The 23,747-nt window shown below is 36.1% G+C and overlaps 2 protein-coding genes across 2 annotated transcripts in view; one reads left to right on the top strand and one right to left on the bottom strand.

Annotated features, from left to right (window-relative positions):
* Positions 1-368: 368 nt before the first annotated feature.
* On the top strand, positions 369-11,149 carry LOC135084459 (methylosome subunit pICln). Its single transcript, XM_063979237.1, has 6 exons — positions 369-669; positions 1,136-1,276; positions 1,645-1,734; positions 3,820-3,950; positions 4,969-5,076; positions 10,985-11,149. The coding sequence occupies exons 1-6, from the start codon at positions 548-550 to the stop codon at positions 11,014-11,016; spliced, it is 624 nt and encodes a 207-aa protein (XP_063835307.1). The 5' UTR covers positions 369-547; the 3' UTR covers positions 11,017-11,149.
* A 6,563-nt stretch (positions 11,150-17,712) lies between these two features.
* Positions 17,713-23,747, bottom strand: part of LOC135084360 (regulator of chromosome condensation) — a 45,326-nt gene continuing 39,291 nt past the window's right edge. Inside the window, exons 17-18 of the mRNA XM_063979138.1 lie at positions 22,572-22,623; positions 17,713-22,308 (exon numbers count right to left, since the gene is read on the bottom strand). Of these exons, the coding sequence (XP_063835208.1) occupies positions 22,049-22,308; positions 22,572-22,623 (312 nt within the window). The 3' untranslated portion in view covers positions 17,713-22,048. The remainder of the gene's footprint in view (positions 22,309-22,571; positions 22,624-23,747) is intronic.

The raw sequence follows: 23,747 nt of genomic DNA, 5'->3' as shown, positions 1-23,747 counted from the left end.
GAGTTGAAAAATAGGGCAACATATTAAAAAAACCACCCTGTTTCCTATTGGTTCGTTCATAAATGGTTGTACCATTTGATTGGTTACTAGAAAATTTGACTATCTCATGATTGGCTATTTGTTTTTTTATTATTTGATGAATGCGTTTAATTAATGCACCTTAAAAAATATGTCCATGAATAAGTTTAAAATGTTATTTCAATAAATTCTCATATAAATGTTTTCTATAAATTTCCTTAAAATATACATGAAAGGTAATATTTAATATAATTTTTATACTCCTTTTGTATAAATTTTCAATCTCCAACACTTTTACGCATTGTTGATTTTTGTTTGTACTAACTAGTTGTCTTGTCAAATAACAAAACGCTATTTGCTATTCTTTCGTTCGTTTCGGTAGAATGTGCGTTTGCTCGAATTTATAATTATTTCCTTGATTGCATTATTTATTTTGCACGCCTGCGTTGGAAACTTCCACTAAAGTGCTTAGATTGTGATTCTCTGTCACTTGCCAGGGAACCATCATTATTTTTAATTTGTTGCCACAATGGTCGTGATATCGTCAAATTTTACTGCGCCGGTTGATGGGATCCTCTTCCAGACACCATCAACCAAACTCCTCGTGAATAATCAAGAGCTGGGCACAGCTACTTTGTACATTACAGAACAGTAAGTCGCCTATTTATGTATAGTATATTCTAAAATCCCGGAAGCTTTTAGCACGTGCATGTTCAAGGTATTCGAAGGTGATACAAATTCCATAATAACGTTCATGATATGAAAAATATTATCTGCAGTTAGTTGTAGTTACTTATTTTCGCACACAACAGTTAATTTATAGTACTTGTGTGTAACCAGTAGCCCAGTAAAAAAATGGGTTGGAGTATAATTTATTAAAGCCGCACAAAGACTTGTTTAAATAATCTTTGAAATGTTTAATGATCTTGCAAGTAAATGAGATTAAAATACAATGTATTTTATGCCAGTCAGTATGCTTCCAGCATGTCAGAAGCCATGGCTTTCATTCCTATAAGTTAACAACATTCTTTCTACTTTTTCTACTTTATATCTAAAAAAATCCTTTAATTCAACAACTTTAATTTTATTTTACTACTAAAAAAAATTGCCATTTCAGCAATGTAGTCTGGGGTGGAGGTGTAAGGCCGACCGGAGGCCCCGCACCGTCTATCAACCTGCTGTATCCGAGCATATCGCTCCACGCTATACAGAGAGATCCGTCGCCTGCTCTATACATGGTGCTCAATTACGAACTGAGGTTTGTGGATATGGAAATTTTAATACTATCTAATAAGGCTGAGTTGTACGAACTTACTCTAAACGTAACTTTATAACGCAACGTAACACAATAATATACCAGTGTTTTTTGTATGGAATTTGACAGATATCTGACTTTATTAAAGTTAAAGTAAGATTTTCGAATCTTTATTATGGAAAGTTAGGAATTGTAGTGTTACAAGAATTACTCAACAAAGCTTTATCTTTGTTAGAATATTTATTTACTTTTAACAGCTGGTAATGTATATTTGATTTTTCGTAATAATGGTTTGATATTAATTATTATTTATCATTTAACTGCTTTCCAAACAATAAATTAATTAATGATATTATTATTAATTGTTGTAGGTTACCAGAACTTGCACAGGCAGGAACCGGTGATGCGAACGATGATGACGATGACTTTGATGCTGAGGACCAGCCAATCACACAACTTCGGTAACTATTTAAAATATTTCATAGGTGACTTTTGTATTATGTAAACATATTATTGATTGATAGGAAATGAATGGAGGGGCGCGTCTTCGTGGATGAAACGATCTAAAACCCGGTCTCTGAGCACGTAGAATTTTGCCCAATGACCCCAAGCTACCCATCCTTATCGCTCGCGCGTAATTATGTTGCTGTCGCGCTCGCACACTCACTGCGGTCGCCCGTCGCACAGTCGCGACAGCAATATAATTACGCGCGAACGATAATTATGGGTAGCTTGGGGTCATTGGGCAAAATTCTACGTGCTCGGCGACCAGACTATACAGGGTGGAAACGATAAGTGATCTCACTCGATTATTTCTAAACTACACACGATATCGAAAAACTGGTAACTGATCCTGAAAGTGCTTCACAAGCTTATCCAATGGTATCAATAATAGGTTACAGAATAAACTGGATCTATCCAAAAATTTAATGTTTCCTTCTTCCATACATTTAGTACTACCACAGTCATGACACTCATCTCTTGACAATATTATAGCAAGTAAAGCCTAAAACCAATGTTTTCTATGAATAATCTATACTTATAATAAATCTGTAGAGAGGTCAATTCTGTACATGAAATATATTTTCAAAATAACTATCAGGGGGTGATTAGTGATCGATACTGATGCCAAAAATGCAATCAGTAAAATTTTTGTCTGTCTGTCAGTCTGTCTGTCTGTCTGTCTGTATGTTCCTTATAGAAACAAAAACTACTCGACGGATTTTAACGAAACTTGGTACAATTATTCTTCATACTCCTGGGCAGGTTATAGGATACTTAGGAATTCCCACGGGAACGGGAATTAGCGGGAAAATCCTTTTGTATGAAAAATCTAAACCGGTTAAGTTAGACGCTTGAAATTTGGCATGCAGGTACCTTAGTAAACTTAAAGCTTAGTTACAACAGGATATTGCAAAATTCCCACGGGAACGGGAGTTAGCGGGAAAAAACATTTGTATGAAAAATCTAAACCGCTTAAGTTAGACGCTTGAAATTTGGCATGCAGGTACCTTAGTGAACTTAAAGCTTAGTTATAACAGGATATTGCAAAATTCCCACGGGAACGGGAGTTAGCGGGAAAAAACATTTGTATGAAAAAATCTAAACCGCGTAAGATAGACTCTTGAAATTTGGCATGCAGGTATCTTAGTAAACTTAAAGCTTAGTTACAACAGGATATTGCAAAATTCCCACGCGGGGGTAAAACGAGATCCACGCGTACAAAGTCGCGGGCGGCCGCTAGTTTTAAATAAGAATACAATTTACGAGTTTATTTTAAGAGTTTATTATTATTCTAATATTGTGTGTCTGGCATACATTTAGTATGGAAGCTGGAAACATTGAATTTTCGGACAGCTCCAGTTTATTCTGTAACCTATTATGGGTACCGTTGGATAGAGCTTGTGAAGCACTTTCAGGATCAGTAACCAGTTTTTGAATATCTTGTATAGTCACAGAATAATATAAGTACTACGTACAGAAGTTTTACTTCGCGAAGGTATTTAAAAAAAATTATGCTCAATGTCATTAACAATATGGTGTAATTTAGCCTGTCTCAAGAGTCAAGCACCATTTTGTTGACAAACGTCAGTGATCGGCACTGCGCCGAAGCTATAGGGCTGACTTCGGTAAAATGATGTGACGTGAGGTGCCAAACTGCGGAAAATGGCGGAGGAAATACATGATTTAGCATGAATTATCATAAATAATATTAACTACTCATTTACCTCTCAGTGTCTTGAGGCAACTTAAAAAAGTACATTTTGTGTTTTTATTATTATTTAGGCAGTTAAATACTGCACAGTATTTAGTACACCATTTTCTTTATTTTCTTCCATCATACACAAGAATACGAGTGCGTGAGTCAATGTTCGCTCGTATGTGAGGCCTTGTCGAATAGTATCCTGTAGGTGGGCCATCGTGCGTGTTTTGTTTTCGATGTAAACTCGCGGAGATGAACAGGCCTGGTATAGTTTAGAAATAATCGAATGAGATCACTTAACGTTTCCACCCTGTATAACCTGTCTTCTCTCATACTCCTGTAGCTTCGTGCCGAGCAGCGAGCACGACTTGCAGCCGATGTATGCGGCCATGAGCCAAGGCCAGGCGCTGCACCCCGACCCGGCCGACGTGGACGATGACGACCCTTATATGGACGGGGAGGACTTTGACGATGGTGAGAAAGAAAGAAAGAAAATATTTTATTTGGCCCAACATATTAAATTATTACAGTATACAGTTTACAATACTTGCACATTTGTGGACCAAAATGGCATCCGCTCAGCATTGTGTCCTGCTCTGAGGTAGACCCCGAACAGGACGCTGTTATTCTGCGGAGGCCACTTTTTTAAAACTTTACTTATCAAGGAAACAACATATTATAACAGGCAGACACCGTATTAGGCTCGGTTTCCACCAAGGCGCAGCAGAGTGAAGAAAAGTTTTGCATAACCAATCAGTATTCATTCAGATTTAATTAAATTAACATAATTAATCCTTCAAGGACCGCGAATCTAGACACAATAGATAATTATAATCAATTGTTATGACATTAATGAATGCCGTCTGGGACTCAAGCGGTTAAAACTGAATGAATACTGATTGGTTATGCAAAACTTTTCTTCACTCTGCTTCGCCTTGGTGGAAAATGGGTCTTATTTTTTTTTATCCACAACGAGGAAGCTCTTGGCCTGTATCTCACCTGATGGTAAGTGACGATCAGGCCGAAGGTGGAAGCGAGCTTCAACCGGAATCCTCAACCACGGAGGAACTGGCTATCTTACCTCTAACTGCCGGAACACAACAATGCTGTTAACATTGTTGTTATGGCGACAGACTTAGGTAAGATGGTGGTAGCTAGCCAGGCGGACTTAGAACAAGCTCTACCACCAACCAAACCGAACAGAAAAATCTGCCCCCCCTGGGAATCGAACCCGGGACCTCTGCGTCTGAAGCAGGTGGTCTTACCACTAGACCACAGAGGCGGCTTATGCTTGTTCATAATGAGTCTTACTCAAATATGTAATGAAAATAATAGATGACAACGAATTAGCAAACTTTAATGACAAAGTTTTGGGCGCAGCGCGCAGAACTGACACGGGTAAATGATGCCTACACTTCTCGCTGGCCAGATGGCCGAAAAATTCATGAAGGGAATACGTTTTTATATTGAACATACGCTTGGTGTTCCTCAGCTGGTGACGAGGAGTTCGAGGACGCGGAAGAAGAGGACTTAGCGGAGGACGAGGCGGCCGCGCGCCTGCGGCAACTTAGAGTGGACTCCAACGGCGCCAACCACGTCGGTAAGTACCGCAAGGACAAGTCACTAGGGATGAGACGATACGAGTTTACAATGTTTTTGTAACGCTTCAGAAAAACAAAACAAAGACTCTTTTTCATAAATTCTTACCCCCTTACTAATAAAACTTACACGCTCATTGAACAGTGTTTTAAAGTGACATTCTCAACAACTGTATAACTTTTTATTAGTAAGGGGGTTAGGATTTTGTGCTTATCAATAAATAATACCAATATGTACTTGTTACGGTTTTTACTCAACATCTTCCAAAAACGATTCGATACAAGTGTTACTATTCAATCGATAATGAATAAGTATCGATACTTGCGGACTGATACTGTATCGAGTAAAAGTATCGATACCTCAATAGTATCTTGTTTCATCCATAGAAGTCACTGATCAAACTTGGTATAGCCAGGCCTGATCATCTCCGCGAGTTTACATCGAAAACAAAACACGCACGATGGCCCACCTACAGGATACTATTCGACAAGGCCTCACATACGAGCGAACATTGACTCACGCACGCGTATTCTTGTGTATGATGGAAGAAAATAAAGAAAATGGTGTACTAAATACTGTGCAGTATTTAACTGCCTAAATAATAATAAAAACACAGAACGTACTTTTTTAAGTTGCCTCAAGACACTGAGAGGTAAATAAGTAGTTAATATTATTCGTGATAATTCATGCTAAATCATGTATTTCCTCCGCCATTTTCCGCAGTTTGGCACCTCACGTCACATCATTTTACCGAAGTCAGCCCTATAGCTTCGGCGCAGTGCCGATCACTGACGTTTGTCAACAAAATGGTGCTTGACTCTTGAGACAAGCTAAATTACACCATATTTTAATGGCATACATTTTTTAAATACCTTCGCGAATAATACTTCTGTACGTACCTAGTACTTATTATTATTCTGTGGTATAGCTTGACAACTCAAGCTACGCCGCTCCTGTGTATTTAGTGCGAGATTACATTAAACGACATCGCTAGCGACTGCCTAAAAAATTACATGAAATATACGCCAGATTAGTGACCCTAACGGATACTTTCAAAAATTAAAATCTTCAGATTTTTATGACACTAGCAAGATACTTTCAAAAATTAAAATCTTCAGATTTTTATGACACTAGCAAGATACTTTCAAAAATTAAAATCTTCAGATTTTTATGACACTAGCAAGATACTTTCAAAAATTAAAATCTTCAGATTTTTATGACACTAGCAAGATACTTTCAAAAATTAAAATCTTCAGATTTTTATGACACTAGCAAGATACTTTCAAAAATTAAAATCTTCCGATTTTTATGACACTAGCAAGATACTTTTAAAAATTAAAATCTTCAGATTTTTATGACACTAGCAAGATAATTATGTACTTTCAAAAATTAAAATCTTCAGATTTTTATGACACTAGCAAGATACTTTCAAAAATTAAAATTTCAGATTTTTATGACACACTAGCAATGATGTTTATTCTAAACTCGCATTAAGGCTTGGTATTTCTGCTAAAGTAGGTATTTCGCGCTGTCAAAATCTGCGCGCGCAATTCTTCGCCGAAGACAGCGCGCTAAAGAGCTCTCGCGGCTACACAGTATAGAAATATGCAGTTTAGAAATACGCAGTTGGTTAGGTTAGGTTGACTTCCTTCCGTTCAAGCGTCACACTCACAGCACTTTCTAATACAAATCATATCCAAGTGATACAAATTAAAACAACTTTCAAAATTTTTGGGAATATATTTTAGAATCGAATAAATATAGAATATAACTGCCAAAGTAAACACGGTTCAAAGAGGCGTGGCGTCACCCGACCTTCCGGAAGTTCCGCGCCGGCTAAAAGAATTTCAAGATTACGTCACCCGACCTATCGGTAGATCCTCGGGAGCTTGAGCGATTGGAAAAACATTTTATGATCAGTTACTCGTAGTAGCGATTACTTAGAGCTTGGATAATAAATTATAGTTGTTGCAATTCACAAAGCTTTGCATGTGGTTAATTACATTAATCAGTACACGCATCAATTTTGTTCAGTCTTTTTGTTTATTAATAAATAAAAATATCATACTAAAATTGCATACATATTTGTTTGTATTGGTCTGGGTGTTTTCTTTCCATAATTTATGTATAACGTATGTACGGGGCTCTGTATCGAAAATCACTATGAGCAATAAGCATCACACACGGTTACCTGGAGTGCATTACCGCAGCAAAATTTTTATAAATGTTGTGCTTTAGAGAGTCGAGAGTATAGCAGATAATTAGTCCATCGTGAGCAAAAATTTGTCCACTAATAGCAAAATTCGTTCAAATTATAGTTTTAAAGTTATTAGGAAAAAACATGTTTTTGGCTAAAAGATTCTTCTATCTTGCAGTTTAGACTTTTATTACAGACCTCAGACAGTATTTTTGGAAAACTTTTACGCATGGTGGAGGAAGGGACGCTCTAGAGACTCAAGTCTAGAAGGAGTCACATGAACTCCAAGTTTTAAATCCGTTGACATCTGCTGCATCTGCCATCTTTTTGGCTAGAAGATTCTTCTATCTTGCAGCTTAGACCTTTAGCTACAGACCTTAGACAGTATTTTTGTGAAAATTCTTACGCATGGTGGAGGAAGGGACGCTCTAGACACTCAAGTCTACAAGGAGTCACATGAACTCCAGTTTTAAATCCGTTGACTTTTATTTTTTATTATTTATTTGTGTCAGTGTGCTCTTCTAAAGAGTGTAAGTCGATTGTATGTAGGTACTATTAAAATGTAATTTTAACTCATTGGTTTTGTCTCATATTTGAGGAATGTACTATGTATCATGAGTAGAGTCTTCGTTTAACAGGATGCGAACGATTTAAATTTCAATAGGTAGACAAAATTGATAATTTTTAATTATCAAAAATTTTTAAGCTTTCTTCAGTAACACTGATATTATTATACTGTGACTCATCAAAGTCATCATTGTCAAAAATATTGACAAATCGCGAACTGTCACGGCCAAAAAACTGACACGCGTCCGTCCTCCGTAAGCGCCACCGCGCGACTGATTGAGATTGTCCAAGCCGTCATGGACGATTTTTTCCACATTTTTTAACAAAGTAACTAAATAAGACGCAATATAAAAATTTCATCTGTTAAAAGCCCTCAAGTTATTTCTGAACTTTAGTTTAGTAAAAGATTTAGAATCCCAAATCGCTTATTTTAAAAATAAAACCATAAATAGAAAACGAATAGAGGTAACTTTGGGAATTTATTCTTTCGAGTCAACTTCATCAAATCGTGTTTCCATCCGTTAATAGCCCTAGAAAATATCCTCAAGTATGCCCAGTGGCGGATTAAGAGTATCCGAGGCCTTAAGCACAGAGCCTGTGTAGGCCCTCTATTGCTTAAATGGAAGGAATGGAATGGAAGGTATAAAGTATAAAATGAAAGTTCATCAAAATAGAAAGTGTAGTAGGTGAAATGTAAAACTTAAAATATTATTTTCCTTGCCTTAATCAGAGCAAACTCCGAGATTACATCGTCGAAATTTATCCGACGAAGTATGTCTGCCTCAATACACATTAATGCTAAATAATTAAGCTTATCTGGACGGATTTTTGTTCTTTGCGAGTTCACTTTTTCTAATTTTATTTTTTTATGTAACCCTGAATAATGCTTCTGTTTGGAATTTATTGTACCCTTAAGACTCCGCCTTTATCCGAAACTATCCGTAACTTTTGAATCAGTTTCGGTTACGGTTATGGGTATTTTTTTATTTCGGATATCCGATAGTATCGGTTACGGTTACGGATATCCATAACATCCCTGCTTGGTAAGATGACCCTCTCCGTTCCGCTCATACCTTTTAAAATGGCTTCTCCACCTCACTTAAGCCAGAAACTTGAATTTTGGGCACATTAGAATAATAATATTTAACCAAGGTAGATAAAGTTAAAAACGGGATTATTTCCAAAAAAAATAAAAATTGTTGACAATTACAGCAAGAATTTACCAAGTGTTATACCATTTTGGAATCCTCACTAAATGCGCCAAATTATGACTTCACTTGCCATACTCGCGTAGTACAATTTTTTTTCAGTACAGTCAGTTTAAACTAGGCAAAATTTTTATTTTGAAATTTTTTTTGGGAATAATGTATTTTTTTCATCCAAGCTGGAGCAGCTGGTTTCGTAATTTTGATAACAATTTAGAGAAGCATTATTCAGGGTTACTTAACAAAAAAAAATTTTGGAAAAAGTGAAGATTTGTGGCAACACGAGTAAAAAGATCGTCACCGGGAGTAGATTTTCTTGTTTTTTTTAATGCCTATTACTTTGACAAAATGCCACATAGATTATTTTTTATATTTTTCTGATAACCAGCATAACTTGCCTCAATACCCAGTTACGGCTTGACGTTGCATTACGGGACATCCTGTATACACAATTATTATTATTTTAATACGGGTATTATTTTATTATGTAGCATCTTTAACCGCTTGAGTCCCAGACGGCATTAATTAATGTCATAACAATTGATTATCTATTGTGTCTAGATTCGCGGGCCTTGAAGGATTAATTTATTATAATTATGTTTATTCAACAAACGTTTGCACATTATTATTATTGTTATATATTTATACTAGCTTTTGCCCGCGGTTTCACCCGCGTGAAATTTAGTATGTCACAGATCGTCATAAATTATAGCCTATATGTTAATGTGGGTTATAAACAGTAATACTGTAAAGTTTCAACAAAATCCGTTCAGTAGTTTTTGCGTGAAAGAGTAACAAACGTCCAGACATCCAAACATCCAGACATCATGACATCCAAACTTTCGCATTTATAATATTAGTAGGATTTAAACGGCCTTGTTGATATGCAGTTTAGGTTAGTGTCCGTGACTTCCACTCGGCATGGGGCCCACTGAAAACCAGCGTCGTGGCCTTCCCCACCGTGGGCCACGGCATATGCTGAGTGGAATCCCATTGCGATGGGCATCGCTGTTGCGACAGGATAGCACTGCTCACTGCTCAGTTCACTTTTTATTTCCTTGTAATATTTATGTGCCATTTCTGTCTTTTTCTCTGTCATGTATGTGATGTTCATCGTAATAAATTTTTCTTTCTTTCTTTCTTTAAACGCCACTTGTATATTTGGGAAAACGCGCTTTACTTTATCTACACTTCTTCTTCTTCTTTGTTTGTTTGGTTGTAATGAATAGGCTCAAAAACTACTGGACCGTTTTTAAAAATTCTTTCACCATTTGAAAGCTACATTACTTACGAGTAACATAGGCTAAATCTCTATAAAATGTAGGTATGAAATGAAACGCCTCCATCCTCTGCTGGCACGCCAGCAGAGGATGGAGGCCCCTGGAGAACAGGGGCCCCAAGCACGTGCTTGTAGTGCTTATACGTTAATCCGCCACTGAGTATGCCCAATAAAAATCTTAGCCTTTAATTTTACTGTTTAGTACCTCAAAAATGAAAAATGAAAACTTCATTTTCGCCATTTTCTCTGCTACCCGGCCTTAAGCACATTGACCAAATTAGGTAAAGCTTAACAAAATGTCTCATGCAGAAAATGATGTAAAAACTGATTTTATTTTCGTTCGTTCATTCGTTTCAGCCAAATGTCATCCACTGCTGGACAAAGTCCTCCCCCAAGGATTTCCATAACGACTGGTCCTGCGCTGCCCGCATCCAAGCTCTTCCCGCGACCTTCACCAGATCGTCGGTCCACCTAGTGAGAGGCCTGCCCACTCGAGTACTTTTGGTTTTGTGTTAATAGCTATAAATCAGAAGAACCAAAAAATCAATATGTAACTATACCTATGTTTATTATTTCGGATATCTGGTATCCATAGTATTAGTACCTTTGCTTAGTTTGATGGCGCATTGTGTAATGTCAAAATTATTTATCGTTTCCCCAGACGGTGAGGACGCCGAAATTGAGGAGGAGTGATACGACGTTAACCGCAACCTCCTATGCGGCCTGTAGACCTGCTGGAACCGAACCACACAATCCGGTACTAATTCAACTACAGTCCGGTCGCCGAGCATGTAGAATTTCGTCCAATGACCCCAAGCTACCCATCCGTATCGTTCGTGCGTAATTATATTGCTATCGCGCTCGCACACTCACTGCGGGCGCCCGTCGCACAGTCGCGACAACAATATAATTACGCTTGGGGTCATTAGACGAAATTCTACGTGCTCGGCGACCGGAATATTATCTAGTATACTTTCTCTATTCCACTTTGATCGCCTGGATTTAATCACCCATGGATAAGAAGTCCTTCCATCACCTAGGAACCAGACACAGGTTAACGTCCCTAGGACTGCCTGCTGCTGTCTTTCCTGAACACTATAACCCGGGCCTTTTCAGCCCTGACCCTTACAGGTCAAATATGTACCATCCTAGACTGCATCTCACTTAACACCAGATGCGATTGCGGTCAAATGCCTGCCTTGTTATGCATAATAAAAGTAACCATCACCGAGGCGATATTATCCATAGGTGATCAAGGGACACCAGTGTCGCCTGGAATCTGCTTTGCATCACCTGGGTGATCCAATCCAGGTGATGAAAGTGGAATAGACCTATACTTTATTTATGTACACAAGTTTTTTGACGCCATTTTGACTTAGACACCCTGCAGGCAGACTTTTAGTCGGCCGATAGTTTCGGGCTGTAATCAGTATGAACATGTATGGAAGTGCGCAAATTACACCGATTTGGGATCGGCCGATTCTTCATAAAAATTGGAAGTCGACCAAACTATTGGCCGACTAAGTTTATAGTTTGAGAGGGTCTTATTGTACTCAGAAGTATTGATGGTATTTTTAAATTAATGTTACTGGCTAGAGGAATGAAAAGACAAAAGACAGTAAACTACACATTGGCTTGAGGCAGTGCTTTTAACTTCCTTATATTGTTTATTTTTAAATCAAATCCTCTCTATCGCCTATTTTCACTAAATTAAATATTGTTTACATATAATATTAGACCTCTTGAATATGACCAAAGAATCTATGTTAATAGATACAGAAAAAAACACTGGGCAAAAAACTCGGTCGGTACATACTTATCATTATAATGAAGTTTTTATAAAAGTTTTTGTTTCAAGCTTCTAATATTGTTTTGTCATTTGTATCCAAACAATCTTTCCTATAGTCCAGTCAATAAAGCATTATAGATGGAAATCCGTGGAACACAATTTTTGACTTCGGGACTTTATTTAGACTAGTTAGGAGGTGAACATAGCAAAAGTCCCCGCCCTTAGCCCTTGAGCCGGCGGGGAGAGGGGGGTTTAAAGGTACCAATTTTCGGTTTTTCGCTTAATCCTCGGAAACTATGCGTCCTAGTGACATGACTACTATGAACCAAAAAAAGCTTATTCAATTTTCTACAGGTGAGATACTCAAGTTTTTCTATATCTTGTATAGTTTTCGCGGCATCTGCTCTAGAAGGTCTGTAATATTGGAAATTTTATTTTTGTCTTACATGTTTCCATCAGGAGAAAATCGACTAAATCAACATTGAGCTAATATTCTAGACATGCGGGAGCATGTTAAGCCTAGTTCCAGTGAGGGGACTGCACCGTGCGTATATTTAGACGAACCAATTGGAGCCACTTTTGACTCCTCATCACTCAAAAAGTACTGTGCATTAACACTTCAAACTTGGCTCATGTGTTGAGACTTGCAAGATAAACATCAGCTTAAAATTTCATAAATATACCTCAAACGGTTCTTTAGGTATTGACGTCTAAAAATCTACATGGCTGACCTATAAGACCAAATTCTAACCACTTCCAGATGACCTTGAAGGTTCAAATTTGGCATCCAGATAGGTAGTTGTGTAAATACAAAAGAACAAATAAAAAACCAGTAAATTTTAACATTTCACAGGTGATAGATAAATTTTAGTGACCTAAATGTCGATTTTTGAACGTCAATACCTAAATAACCGCTTGAGGTATATTTATGAAATTTGAAGCTGATGTTTATCTTGCAAGTCTCAACACATGAGCCTAATTTCAAGTGTTAATGCACAGTGCTTTTTGAGTGATGAGGAGTCAAAAGTGGCTCCAATTAGTTCGTCTAAATATACGCACGATGCAGTCCCCTCCCTGGAACTAGGCTTAACATGCTCCCGCATGTCTATAATGTTTGCTTAATGTTGATTTAGTCGATTTTCTCCTGATGGGAACATGTAAGACAAAATTAAAATTTCTAATATTACAGACCTTCTAGAGCAGAAATGCGAAAACTATACAAGATATAGAAAAACTTGACTGTCTCACCTGTAGCACATTGAATAAGCTTTTTTTGGTTCATAGTAGCCATGTCACTAGGACGCATAGTTTCCGAGGATTAAGCGAAAAACCAAAAAGTGGCACCTTTAAACCCCCCTCTTCCCGCCGGCTCAAGGGCTAAGGGCGGGGACTTTTACTATGTTCACCTCCTAACTAGTCTAAATAAAGTCCCGAGGTCAGAAATTGTGTTCCAGGGATTTCTCTCTACACCGTCGTTAAAGCATTCATTGACTGGACTATAATATTAGGCAAATATCGATAAAGGTATGTAGGCACCTAGGCACGCTGTGTGAACATACTTTATGGGGCTATACAATATTTTTGTTATTCTCATGGTTTTTCGTTTTTCTGTATACCTAATTGATTTAAAGTTAGCTATCTCGAATGATGTCAATTTAGTAAATGAATAAAGTTTGTGAATAATCTAAACAGCATGTTGATACTGATAATTAATTATACTACTATAGTTATTAATAAACACACTTTGTACTCAATGAATATACTTTTTAAACAATATTTTTGACTACAAATTTTTTCGTGGATTGTTATCTATTAAACACATTTTAAAGAATTATTATCAGTCTAATAAGTTACTACATACGCACAAAATATCAAAATTGTTATTTACCTATGATTATTTTACACAATTTAATTATAGATTAACTAACAATAAGTAATTAAAACGAAAAAATGTGATATATAAAAGAAAGTCGTGTTAGTTACACCACTTATAACTCAAGAACGGCTGAACCGATTTAGCTGAAAATTGTCAGGGAGGTAGTTTAGAGCCAGGAGAAGGACATAGGATACTTTTAATCCCGTTCGAAATTAAAAAAAAAGTCTGCTTATTTATTGCCATTAAGGCGGAACAAAGTTCGCCGGGTCAGCTAGTAGTTAATATTAGTACAACCGGATTTTAATCAGCTTCTAAAAAAACGCCACATTATACATTATGGACACCCCACATTTTTTCGTTTTAATTGAACATTCTGTTTCTTTACTATTTTTTCGTCTAACTAATCCTTGACCAATGCCTACTGTTTAGTACACAAGCAAGTTCCGAATCTTGTTAATAGTTAACTTTACCTGTATACTAAAAATTAACTAAAAATATAGGATAATTTAAGTACCGAGTATATTAATTGTTCTTTTTATTTTACTTCTTTTTTCATTGCACAGAAGCTTACTTTTCATTTTGAATCTCCACAATAGTGTCAAAATCTCTTGTCATCATTCATCATCATTATTTTTGATTAGTTTTAAAAATGGCTATTTTGAAAAGCCGTTTAAAATGTTTTTTTTTTTCAATACTCAATAGTTTGTTTCATTGCAATTTTTAGATCAACATTCTTGAATGCTTCAGGTTGAATGTATGTGTTTTGTGTGTTGTTTTATAATACAGATCGGTACCTTATGTATTTGTTAGGACTTAGGATCATATGAACACGCTGTATACCTAAAATAATTCTAGTTAAGTCCACTTAATGTCATCGATGTTAGTGTTTGTATAAAATTAAATGTTGTGGTTATGTTGCTCATTTGACAGTTTTGTTCTGCATAACTTAATAATAGAGCATTCAAAATAACAACATTGTTTGTTACTCTTGAAAAAATTGGATGTGTTTTAGTGCTTTTAAAATGTGTAACATTCCAAGAAAATTGTTGGTTTTTTGGGTAAATGTTATAAAAATGAAATTGTGACTGATAGTGCCGTATACTGAAATTGTATTACCTAACGCCCGCTACTTTGAATGGTCAGTTGTCAATATTCTACAGTTAATGTGTATTCAATTTATCCATAAATATTCAGACTTTTTGATCAAATCAGTATGAGGAGGTCCTTAGGAGAACCAAAGTAGTAGCCCGCAGAATTGCCAAACAAGTGGCAGTGGGTGGGGCTCATAGCTCGTAGAAGGAAAAGCACAAAATATTAAAACAAAACGTCGTAATTTTCAAAGATTTCTACAGTCAGCATCAAATAGTTTATGACACCCAAAGTGGCCAAAAAGTTACAGCTCAAAGACGTGTTGCCAACTTTTTGGCTACCCAGTGCTTCAAATACGCACCATTGATGCCAATACAGAATAATACATAATACTTTGGGTGTCACGAACTATTGGACGCTGACTGTACTGACCTCTGAATCAAAGCAGCGGGCGTTAACGGTTAAAGATTGTCCGTATATTTTGTACTTTGATGTATGTATATTGACGATATTTTTGTAATAATTTTGCGATATAAACATTACAAAATTACATCGTTATGAAGTTTCAAAGCTAGTACATAATTTACTAGATGACTAGTCATAATAAATGCTTCTTTTTGCAATGGCTGTTTAATAAAGAATATTTTTCACCTGGTAAGAAACATTTAGGACGTCATTTATCCGTTTGATGGATGCTCAAAAGCCTGTAACTAGCATAGAATTTGTATGTGTAGATTCTGCAACTTTAATAAATAAACCATATCAATATGTGACTTGTGCATTTTATTTAGAATGTTTAAATTATACCATTTTGTAGCCGTTTATGCTCAGAATGCCAACTTCTCAAAATGCCAACCGCTCGCAAAATGACAACTTCTCGAAATGCCAACTTCTCAAAATGCCAACTTCTCGAAATGACAACTTCTTATAATGACAACTTACAATTATAATGAATGCAGGAGCAGTGAATCCTACTACAAATAATAAAAATAATTAAAAAGTCCATATATTTACAATATCTCAATATCTTTATTTGTTACTATACAATCAATCAATACACTAGGGTCGTATCGCATCAATCTCTCATCTCAAATGTCGATTGAATGACATACACCTATATAAAATTGTTACAATCATTGTCAAAATCGGATAAACAAAAACCAGATAAGGTCACAGTACACTTTAAATCATAAATTAGTGTATGGCGAAAATAATGTTACGTTATGAGGGTAGTTGTAAAAATGCACAAGTTATACTTGTCAAAACTATATCGCCCTTGTAATGTGTTAATTTATCTAGTAAAATAATTGTTTTGCTGTTACAGACCGTACCTGTTTTTTGTTTATCTGATTTTGACAATGATTGTAACAATTATATAGGTGTATGTCATTCAATCGACATTTGAGATGAGAGATTGATGCGATACGATACGACCCTAGTGTATTGATTGATTGTATAGTAACAAATAAAGATATTGAGATATTGTAAATATATGGACTTTTTAATTATTTTTATTATTTGTGGTAGCATTCACTGCTCCTGCATTTATTATAATAAAATTGTAAGTTGTCATTATGAGAAGTTGTCATTTCGAGAAGTTGGCATTTTGAGAAGTTGGCATTTCGCGAAGTTGGCATTTCGAGAAGTTGTCATTTTGCGAGCGGTTGGCATTTTGAGAAGTTGGCATTCTGAGCATAAACGTTTGTAGCAACACTTGATATAGTTCCAAAATACTGAACTGTCCTATGCATGACATTGACAGTGGGGCGCCACCGTCAATACCGGATCGCTGGTTCCGATTTTTACCATGTTGGAAACCATATAGTTGAACGATGGTAGCGCCCCCCTGTCATTGAGTTTGGTGGGACAGTTCAGCTTGGGTCATCTATAGAGTAATTGTGCGTATGTCGCACTGAAAATTGCGTTTATGAAGCTAGTTTAGGATATATTTTGATTAGAAAGTGGACTGTATCAGGTTATGTAATGGAAAATTGATGATGACAGTCCTCGCAAATCACAATAAACAGGTAAAGATCGTTTCATCCACGAAGACGCGCCCCACCTTTCTTCCGCTAATGTTTGAGTGTTATCGGTACACGCTAAACCATCCATGAGTGCACACGCACACTACAATAATGCCGCTCGGATCAAACTCCCCGCACCCCGCGCTTCCCTCGGCCAAAAATTGGTGGGGCGGGTCTTCGTGGATGAAACGATCTATAATCCGAGTTTCACTTACCTTAAAGTCGACCCTAGCCACGGTGGGGCACTGCCTGAGTATCCTAAGAGCTGATGCTGATACGGAGCACGGCTACACACACAAACAATAGCAGAAAACACGGTCTTTCTAAGGAGTGACGTCACTCGTAGACTCGCAGAGCGCGCGACACGGGTGTGCGCATTGAGCGTCGCCGGGCAACTGATGCTTACGACCATTGAATGACGGTAGGTTAATAAAGTTGGCGAAGCAAATATGCGATTACCCGCCAATATTTTTACAAGGACTGAAGTTACTGTTATAGTCGTGATAGTTTTAGTTTCGTGATCGTTTCTTTACGTCTCTTTTACAGTTCTTGCGAAGTTAAATCTGTTACTTTGCCTAGGGGTCTGTGCAGTAAGAAATAAAACGCAAATATTACACTACTATTTTATTAGGAAAACACAATACATTATACTTCATCTTTATTAACAATCAAGAATATAGCGTCGTGTGAAAGAACTTGTACTTTTGTACTCCGATAGAATCATGCGAGAAAACTTTCTATAAAATAAAAATAAAACGTGTCAACAAAATGTTTGCTTAACTATAACGCTATGAATACTTATGAAAACTAATTTCCCAAATGTTGTTTGTTTTGTACCAGTCCGGGCTGACATGCACGCAACACTCAACGTTTCACTTACCTATATTATTTATTCTAGCAACCACATCTAACGACTACTATGCGTAGTCTCGATATATTACAGTGTGTAATCTAAAATCGCGTAATCTACTTACTGTTGTGAATAGAGCAGATTTGATAGAACAGGGAAAACTCTGAACGGTTAAAAATGACTGATTTATTATAACATTTCCTCCAAGACACAGAGAATACTATGTATTTTATCTCACTAAAGTCCGGTCGCCGAGCACGTAGAATTTCGTTTAATGACCCCGAGCTACCCATCTTTATTGCTCGCGCGTAATTATATTACTGTCGCGCTCGCACACACTGCGGCCGTCCGTCGCACAGTTGCAACAGTAATATAATTACGCGCGAGCGATAAGGATGGATAGCTTGGGGTCATTGGACAAAATTCTACGTGCTCACAGACCGGGCTTTAGTTGGCGCCACTGGCGAGTTAGGTCTTGTCACTATCATAACATCGACAGTGGCGCCAATTGGTGTTTTATCTGTAGGGGCAATTTGGCGCCACTAGCGAGTAGGGTATCGCTCGATAATGGCGCCAACTAGATTTAAGACTTGTATCTGGATATTAATTTGAATTCTATACTATGTATATCGGAATAAAATGTCTATTTTCTTATATTAACCTGTCCTAAGCAAATTCAGCTCTTAATCGTGAAACAAATCATTTTTGTTTCTTCACAGAATTGAGACTGTACAAATGCAAAGTGCAGTTAATTTTAATCAATCGTGCCTTCATTTTAATTTGATTTTTGACAGTCTTTAAATAAGTAACATACAGATATGTTCGATAACATTTTTGTTATAAATATTTTTTTTAAATATTGTCACAAATACAGGCGGATAAAGTAAGCACTTCTAATAGTTTTTACTACTAACGCAGGTTTGGTACTTAACATGTGAATTAAAAACACTAAGAGTAGAAATGTTATAATCGATTTGGCTCCTAGTGAATATTAACGTGCTCATCAAAAATAACGAGTGAAGTGACCAAATTGAGCAATAACGCCTTATGTGACATCCGAAACGATATAAATGCGAATATAATGCGTCTGTTAGTTTTTAACGCTTACATTAGTGAACCGATTTAGATAAAATTTGAGACCCAGGGAAAAACAAACGACAGTTTTTATCCAGGTTTTAGAGAAAGAGACAATCTCTTATTCACAGAGGCAAAGCCACGGGCAAAAGCTAGTTACGTATAAATCGAATGTGATGTTTACATTGCACACGATTAAATATGTATTTTAATACACAACTCTCACAGTCTCAATTCTATTGACACATTATCCATTCCCAAAAAGATTGGCAAAAAAATGTTAAAACATTGAAATTGTGAATCGGACTTTGTATTAAATATCTTTATTATAACTATGTAATGTCATTTTAACTATTGAATATATTACTATTTATTTATAATTTGAAACATTAACATTTTTATGCCAACCGATGTTGATATTTAATAAAAACTTTAGAGCTTATTCAAAATGACAAATCCACAAAATATAATGTAACTTATGTATATTATTAAATATATTACAGAGTTTGAAGCAAGGATTGTGAGTCAACTAGAGATGAGCGAATATATAAATACATATTAATGAATAAACTTCGTAGTGAAAATGAGTGAAAATAAAAAATTGGAAGATGCAGAAGTTATAATATTTAGTTGTCAACACACTTGCTGATAAGTGGTTTTAGTTTTTAGGTTCATAATTTAATTAATATTGTTAGCAATACGTAGTATTCAATAATAACAGAAGAATTTTGAAATTTCTAAACTGATTATAATTTTTGGATGAGTAAAACAATAAATTGAACTATAAAAAATCATTATTTATTATATCGTCTATTATTATATATTTATTATATTAACAAAAATTGGCTTCATAAATTCACAAATTAATATTAAATTATGCAAAATAACACTAATTAATTTGTAACAAAAAGGTAATTAATTCAAAAATTGATACCGAATTATTTGAAATTGTAATTAAATGCAAAATTGTTTTTCGAATAGTGACGAAATTGGACAGCTTGTGATGTCACTAAAATATATAAATACGTTCTATTTACGCCATCGAGCCCCAAATAAAGAAAATAGACCAAATATGTTTTAGTTCAAACTGTTTGTTGTTGAAATGATTTTGCTGAATGTACTTGTCGAATTTTAAAATTTAGTTTTTGATATGTTTTTGTTATATTCAAGCAATCAAATAGGCATAGAAAGGTTCAGTTGTAATGATTTGAAGAGGTTCTAAATAAATAACATACATAGATACAAAAAACCAAAGGATTATTAATAAAACCAAATTATTATTATACGAAATATATTTACGTAACAAAATGAAGTCATTTTCAAATACACAATTGGCGTACACCAACATTTATCATCAAGAATGTATCTGATCAATTAAATTAAATTACTGATTAAACCAAGTTCTATGCTACGTCCGGATGTGACAAGTGACAACCAAGAGCACCTGATGTTTATAGGTATAGCTTCACTCAGTCGATGCCTGAGGTAGGAGCGGCATGGGACCGATTTTGGCGGGACGTCCCTATTTTTAAATCAAATTTAAATGTCCCGCGCGGGACAGGCTCGGTCCCGCTTTTCGGAGAGACACTCACTTCACCAGACTATTGTTTGAAACGCCATATTAATCTAAAGAATAAAACTTTTTATTTTTTCTTCTTTTTTTATTCTAAAGACGAATTTAACGATAGAGTAAATCTGATTTAAAATATTATTTTTTTACTAAAATACATTTTCTATGGCTACTTTTGCTATCTATTGTCACGTAAACGTAATTTTAAGTCAAATAAAAAGATAAATATTTAAAAACCTTTGATTATATACGTTTTTTTACTATGTCCCGCTTCTGAGGGAAGAATCCCGCTATTTTCACTCAAAAAGTACCAAAGTCCCGACTTGGCGAAAAAAAAAACTGGCAACGCTGGGTACCATTGACATTTATGACGTGACAGAGCATACAAAGGATGGTGCCAAGGTCTGGACCAAGTGCTGCCCAGAATCAACCCACTGTGCATTTTATTTCTCAGGCCCATACTAGCTTACAATAACTTCAATAATCGATTGTAATACACCAATAAATTGATTTTTCAAAGAAGGCAAGGATAGAGAACTAAAACTTCTTGCTTCATTTTGGAAATAATGATTTCTGTCAACTTACCAAACTATTGCAACAGCGCTTGATCGCTTATAAAGAATGTCTAAGAGGCACTAAAGTAAAGTGTATGCAGTATGGTTAAGTTCAACATAGCGAGTGTTATTTATTGCCAAAATCGCGAAATCTTATGCGTAGTACGTATATATCGATGATATTTTGTATGTAAAGGTAGCAGGAAGGCGCTGGATGCAGGCCGCTACCAACCGTGCGATGTGGAAGTCATTGGGGGAGGCCTATGTTCAGCAGTGGACGTCCTGTGGCTGAAATGATAATGGTGATGATGATTTTGTATGTAAATAATTCAAAACAAAACTCTTTTTTTCTTTTAACTAGGATATATTTCAGTGCGCTCTGGTTTACAAATTAGTATTGGCCAGAGAAATGCGCTATGGTTTCATTCTGGGCAGCATTTGGTCCAAAATACATGGATTGGCACTGTCCTTTGAAGATATGAAGTCTCGCTGACGTTTGACCGTCACAAAAATACCCTCAAATACCTCAGCCATTGACTCAGTCGGGCACTATACCATAGCTGACTCGACAACTATGCAAAACTATACTAATAAATCCGTACAACTACAACCGATAAACTTAAATACTGTAACATAAATACACGAAATAACCATATTATTATAGATGTGGATTGTTTGTAATTTTGCTTAAGTACTTCATTCGAAGTAGTTCGAAAACCGGATTACGTCATTAGCCGAGTAACCGCTCGGTGCTAGAATGGAAACGCCCGTTTTTTAATTAAATTCTCTATGGACGGAGCGTTTCGACTCTCGCTGTAGTTAACAAGTCACCGCTACACAGCGAATAGCCCAACTCGAGTTGGTGTGTGTAACGGTGAGACGGTTACTGGGACTTACCATCACGCCGTGGTGGTCAGAGGAGTGTTGGTTGGTATCGGCTCGGTTTTGGTCTCCGCGGAGTCTCCGTTCAAGTTGGTGGCCTCAGTTGGCTCGCTTGGCTCGGTCTCCTGGGACTTGGCGTCGCTGTCCGTGGTCCCTTGGCTGGAGGTGTCCGTGGTCTCTGGTTTGGATTCCTCCTTCATTTCGATGTCCTGGGCAGGTTTTTCTGGCTCTGATTCCTCTGTGTTCATGTCCTCTTTTTCTTCTTCCTGTGGTTTGTCTGTGGATGGATGTTTAGTTATACAGGGTGTCCCAAAAACAATGGATAACTTTAAAAAATATGGTCTATCTAATATAAAATTTTGACAGGTCAAATTATCACGGTTTTCTAGATTTTTAAGTATTTGCAGTCCGTATAGTAAATGAAGTGTTTATTTAGGTATTGTGTGAAAATTCTTGAGATTGTGCTTAGAAGCTTTAATTTTGGAAAACTTATGTCCAATCAGTGGATCGATGACAATGAATCGATGGTGTAAGACTTACCAGTTTCGTCAACATCCATGGCTGTGTCTTTTGTCTCATCTCCGTTCACCTTCTGCAAGTTTTAGTCAATTTTAGTACAATTTGAAGTTAAATACATGCACAAACTTTAAATCAACTTAAACAATATATTATTCGTATGAAGTTTTGTTGGATTACACTTTTTTCTACACCAAATTATTTATTTACTTTGATCTAATCTCCACCCGAGTAATTTCGTATAACTACACCCAAAACTACTTGATGCAGTTATATTTCTGTTCACCCAACAAAAACTAAACATACTCCCAACACCACGAATATACTACTAATATAATATGAACATTTTATACAATAAAAACAACAGTACAGGACGTCACAAAATACATAAAACAATAAAACCGACACCATCCATACTCAATAAGATGCATTTCTATTAATAAAAATAAACCAAATGAATGAAAATAATGAATGATATGATGCCATTTTACTTTTTTTGAACTAAAATTATTCTACTGAATTTTTATGAACTTTTGAAATTGAGTACTTAAATTGACTGAATTATTTTATATTTCAAATGTCAATAAACTCAAATTAACTATGTATAATAATTTCTCATAAATATACTGTTTCTATGCGAAATGGAACTATAGAACATTACAAGCAAAATGGTATCAATATGGTCGTATTAAATCAACTGACTTGACGAAACGTCGTTGGTCAGTATCTAAATTAGACCTTGGCGATATTGTAACACCTTATTTTTGTTAAATTTTTATAATCATACTTATAATGAGGGTTTTCGCGAATGAAAAATCCGCTAGATGGCGGGACGTGGATGATTGGTGGATTTTGACATATCTGTCAATGTCATGTCAAAAATAACCAATCATGCAGCATTTGGACCTCGCGTCTACGTATTGCCATCTGGCGGATTTTTCATTCGCGAAAACCTTCATTCAATTCACCAGTTGGCGCCACCAGCGACATGTTGGATCTTATCAGTTGGTATTGGTTGGTTGAGTTATAGGATATTGGGCTTAATATGAAAGCAATAAATATGTTAGATTTTAAACTTTCGCGTTACATTTTAACTAAAATAGTAAGACACGGGTCTTAACGCGACGTTTATTATTATTAATACGACGCTCATTAATAAACGTCGCGTTAAGACCTGTATCTTAGAGTAGGCGCACACCG

Source organism: Ostrinia nubilalis, chromosome 26 (genome assembly GCF_963855985.1).
Source record: "Ostrinia nubilalis chromosome 26, ilOstNubi1.1, whole genome shotgun sequence".
NCBI lineage: Eukaryota > Metazoa > Arthropoda > Insecta > Lepidoptera > Crambidae > Ostrinia > Ostrinia nubilalis.
The sequence above is the reverse complement of the archived record's forward strand: the minus strand, read 5'-3'. Positions and strand labels throughout refer to the sequence as shown.

Excerpts from the sequence above, each read along its gene's own strand:
- LOC135084459 (XM_063979237.1), top strand. The coding sequence starts at position 548 with ATGGTCGTGATATCGTCAAATTTTACTGCGCCGGTTGATGGGATCCTC. Across the intron at positions 670-1,135 it reads ACTTTGTACATTACAGAACA|CAATGTAGTCTGGGGTGGAG; the intron begins GTAAGTCGCCTA and ends TTGCCATTTCAG. Across the intron at positions 1,735-3,819 it reads CAGCCAATCACACAACTTCG|CTTCGTGCCGAGCAGCGAGC; the intron begins GTAACTATTTAA and ends ATACTCCTGTAG.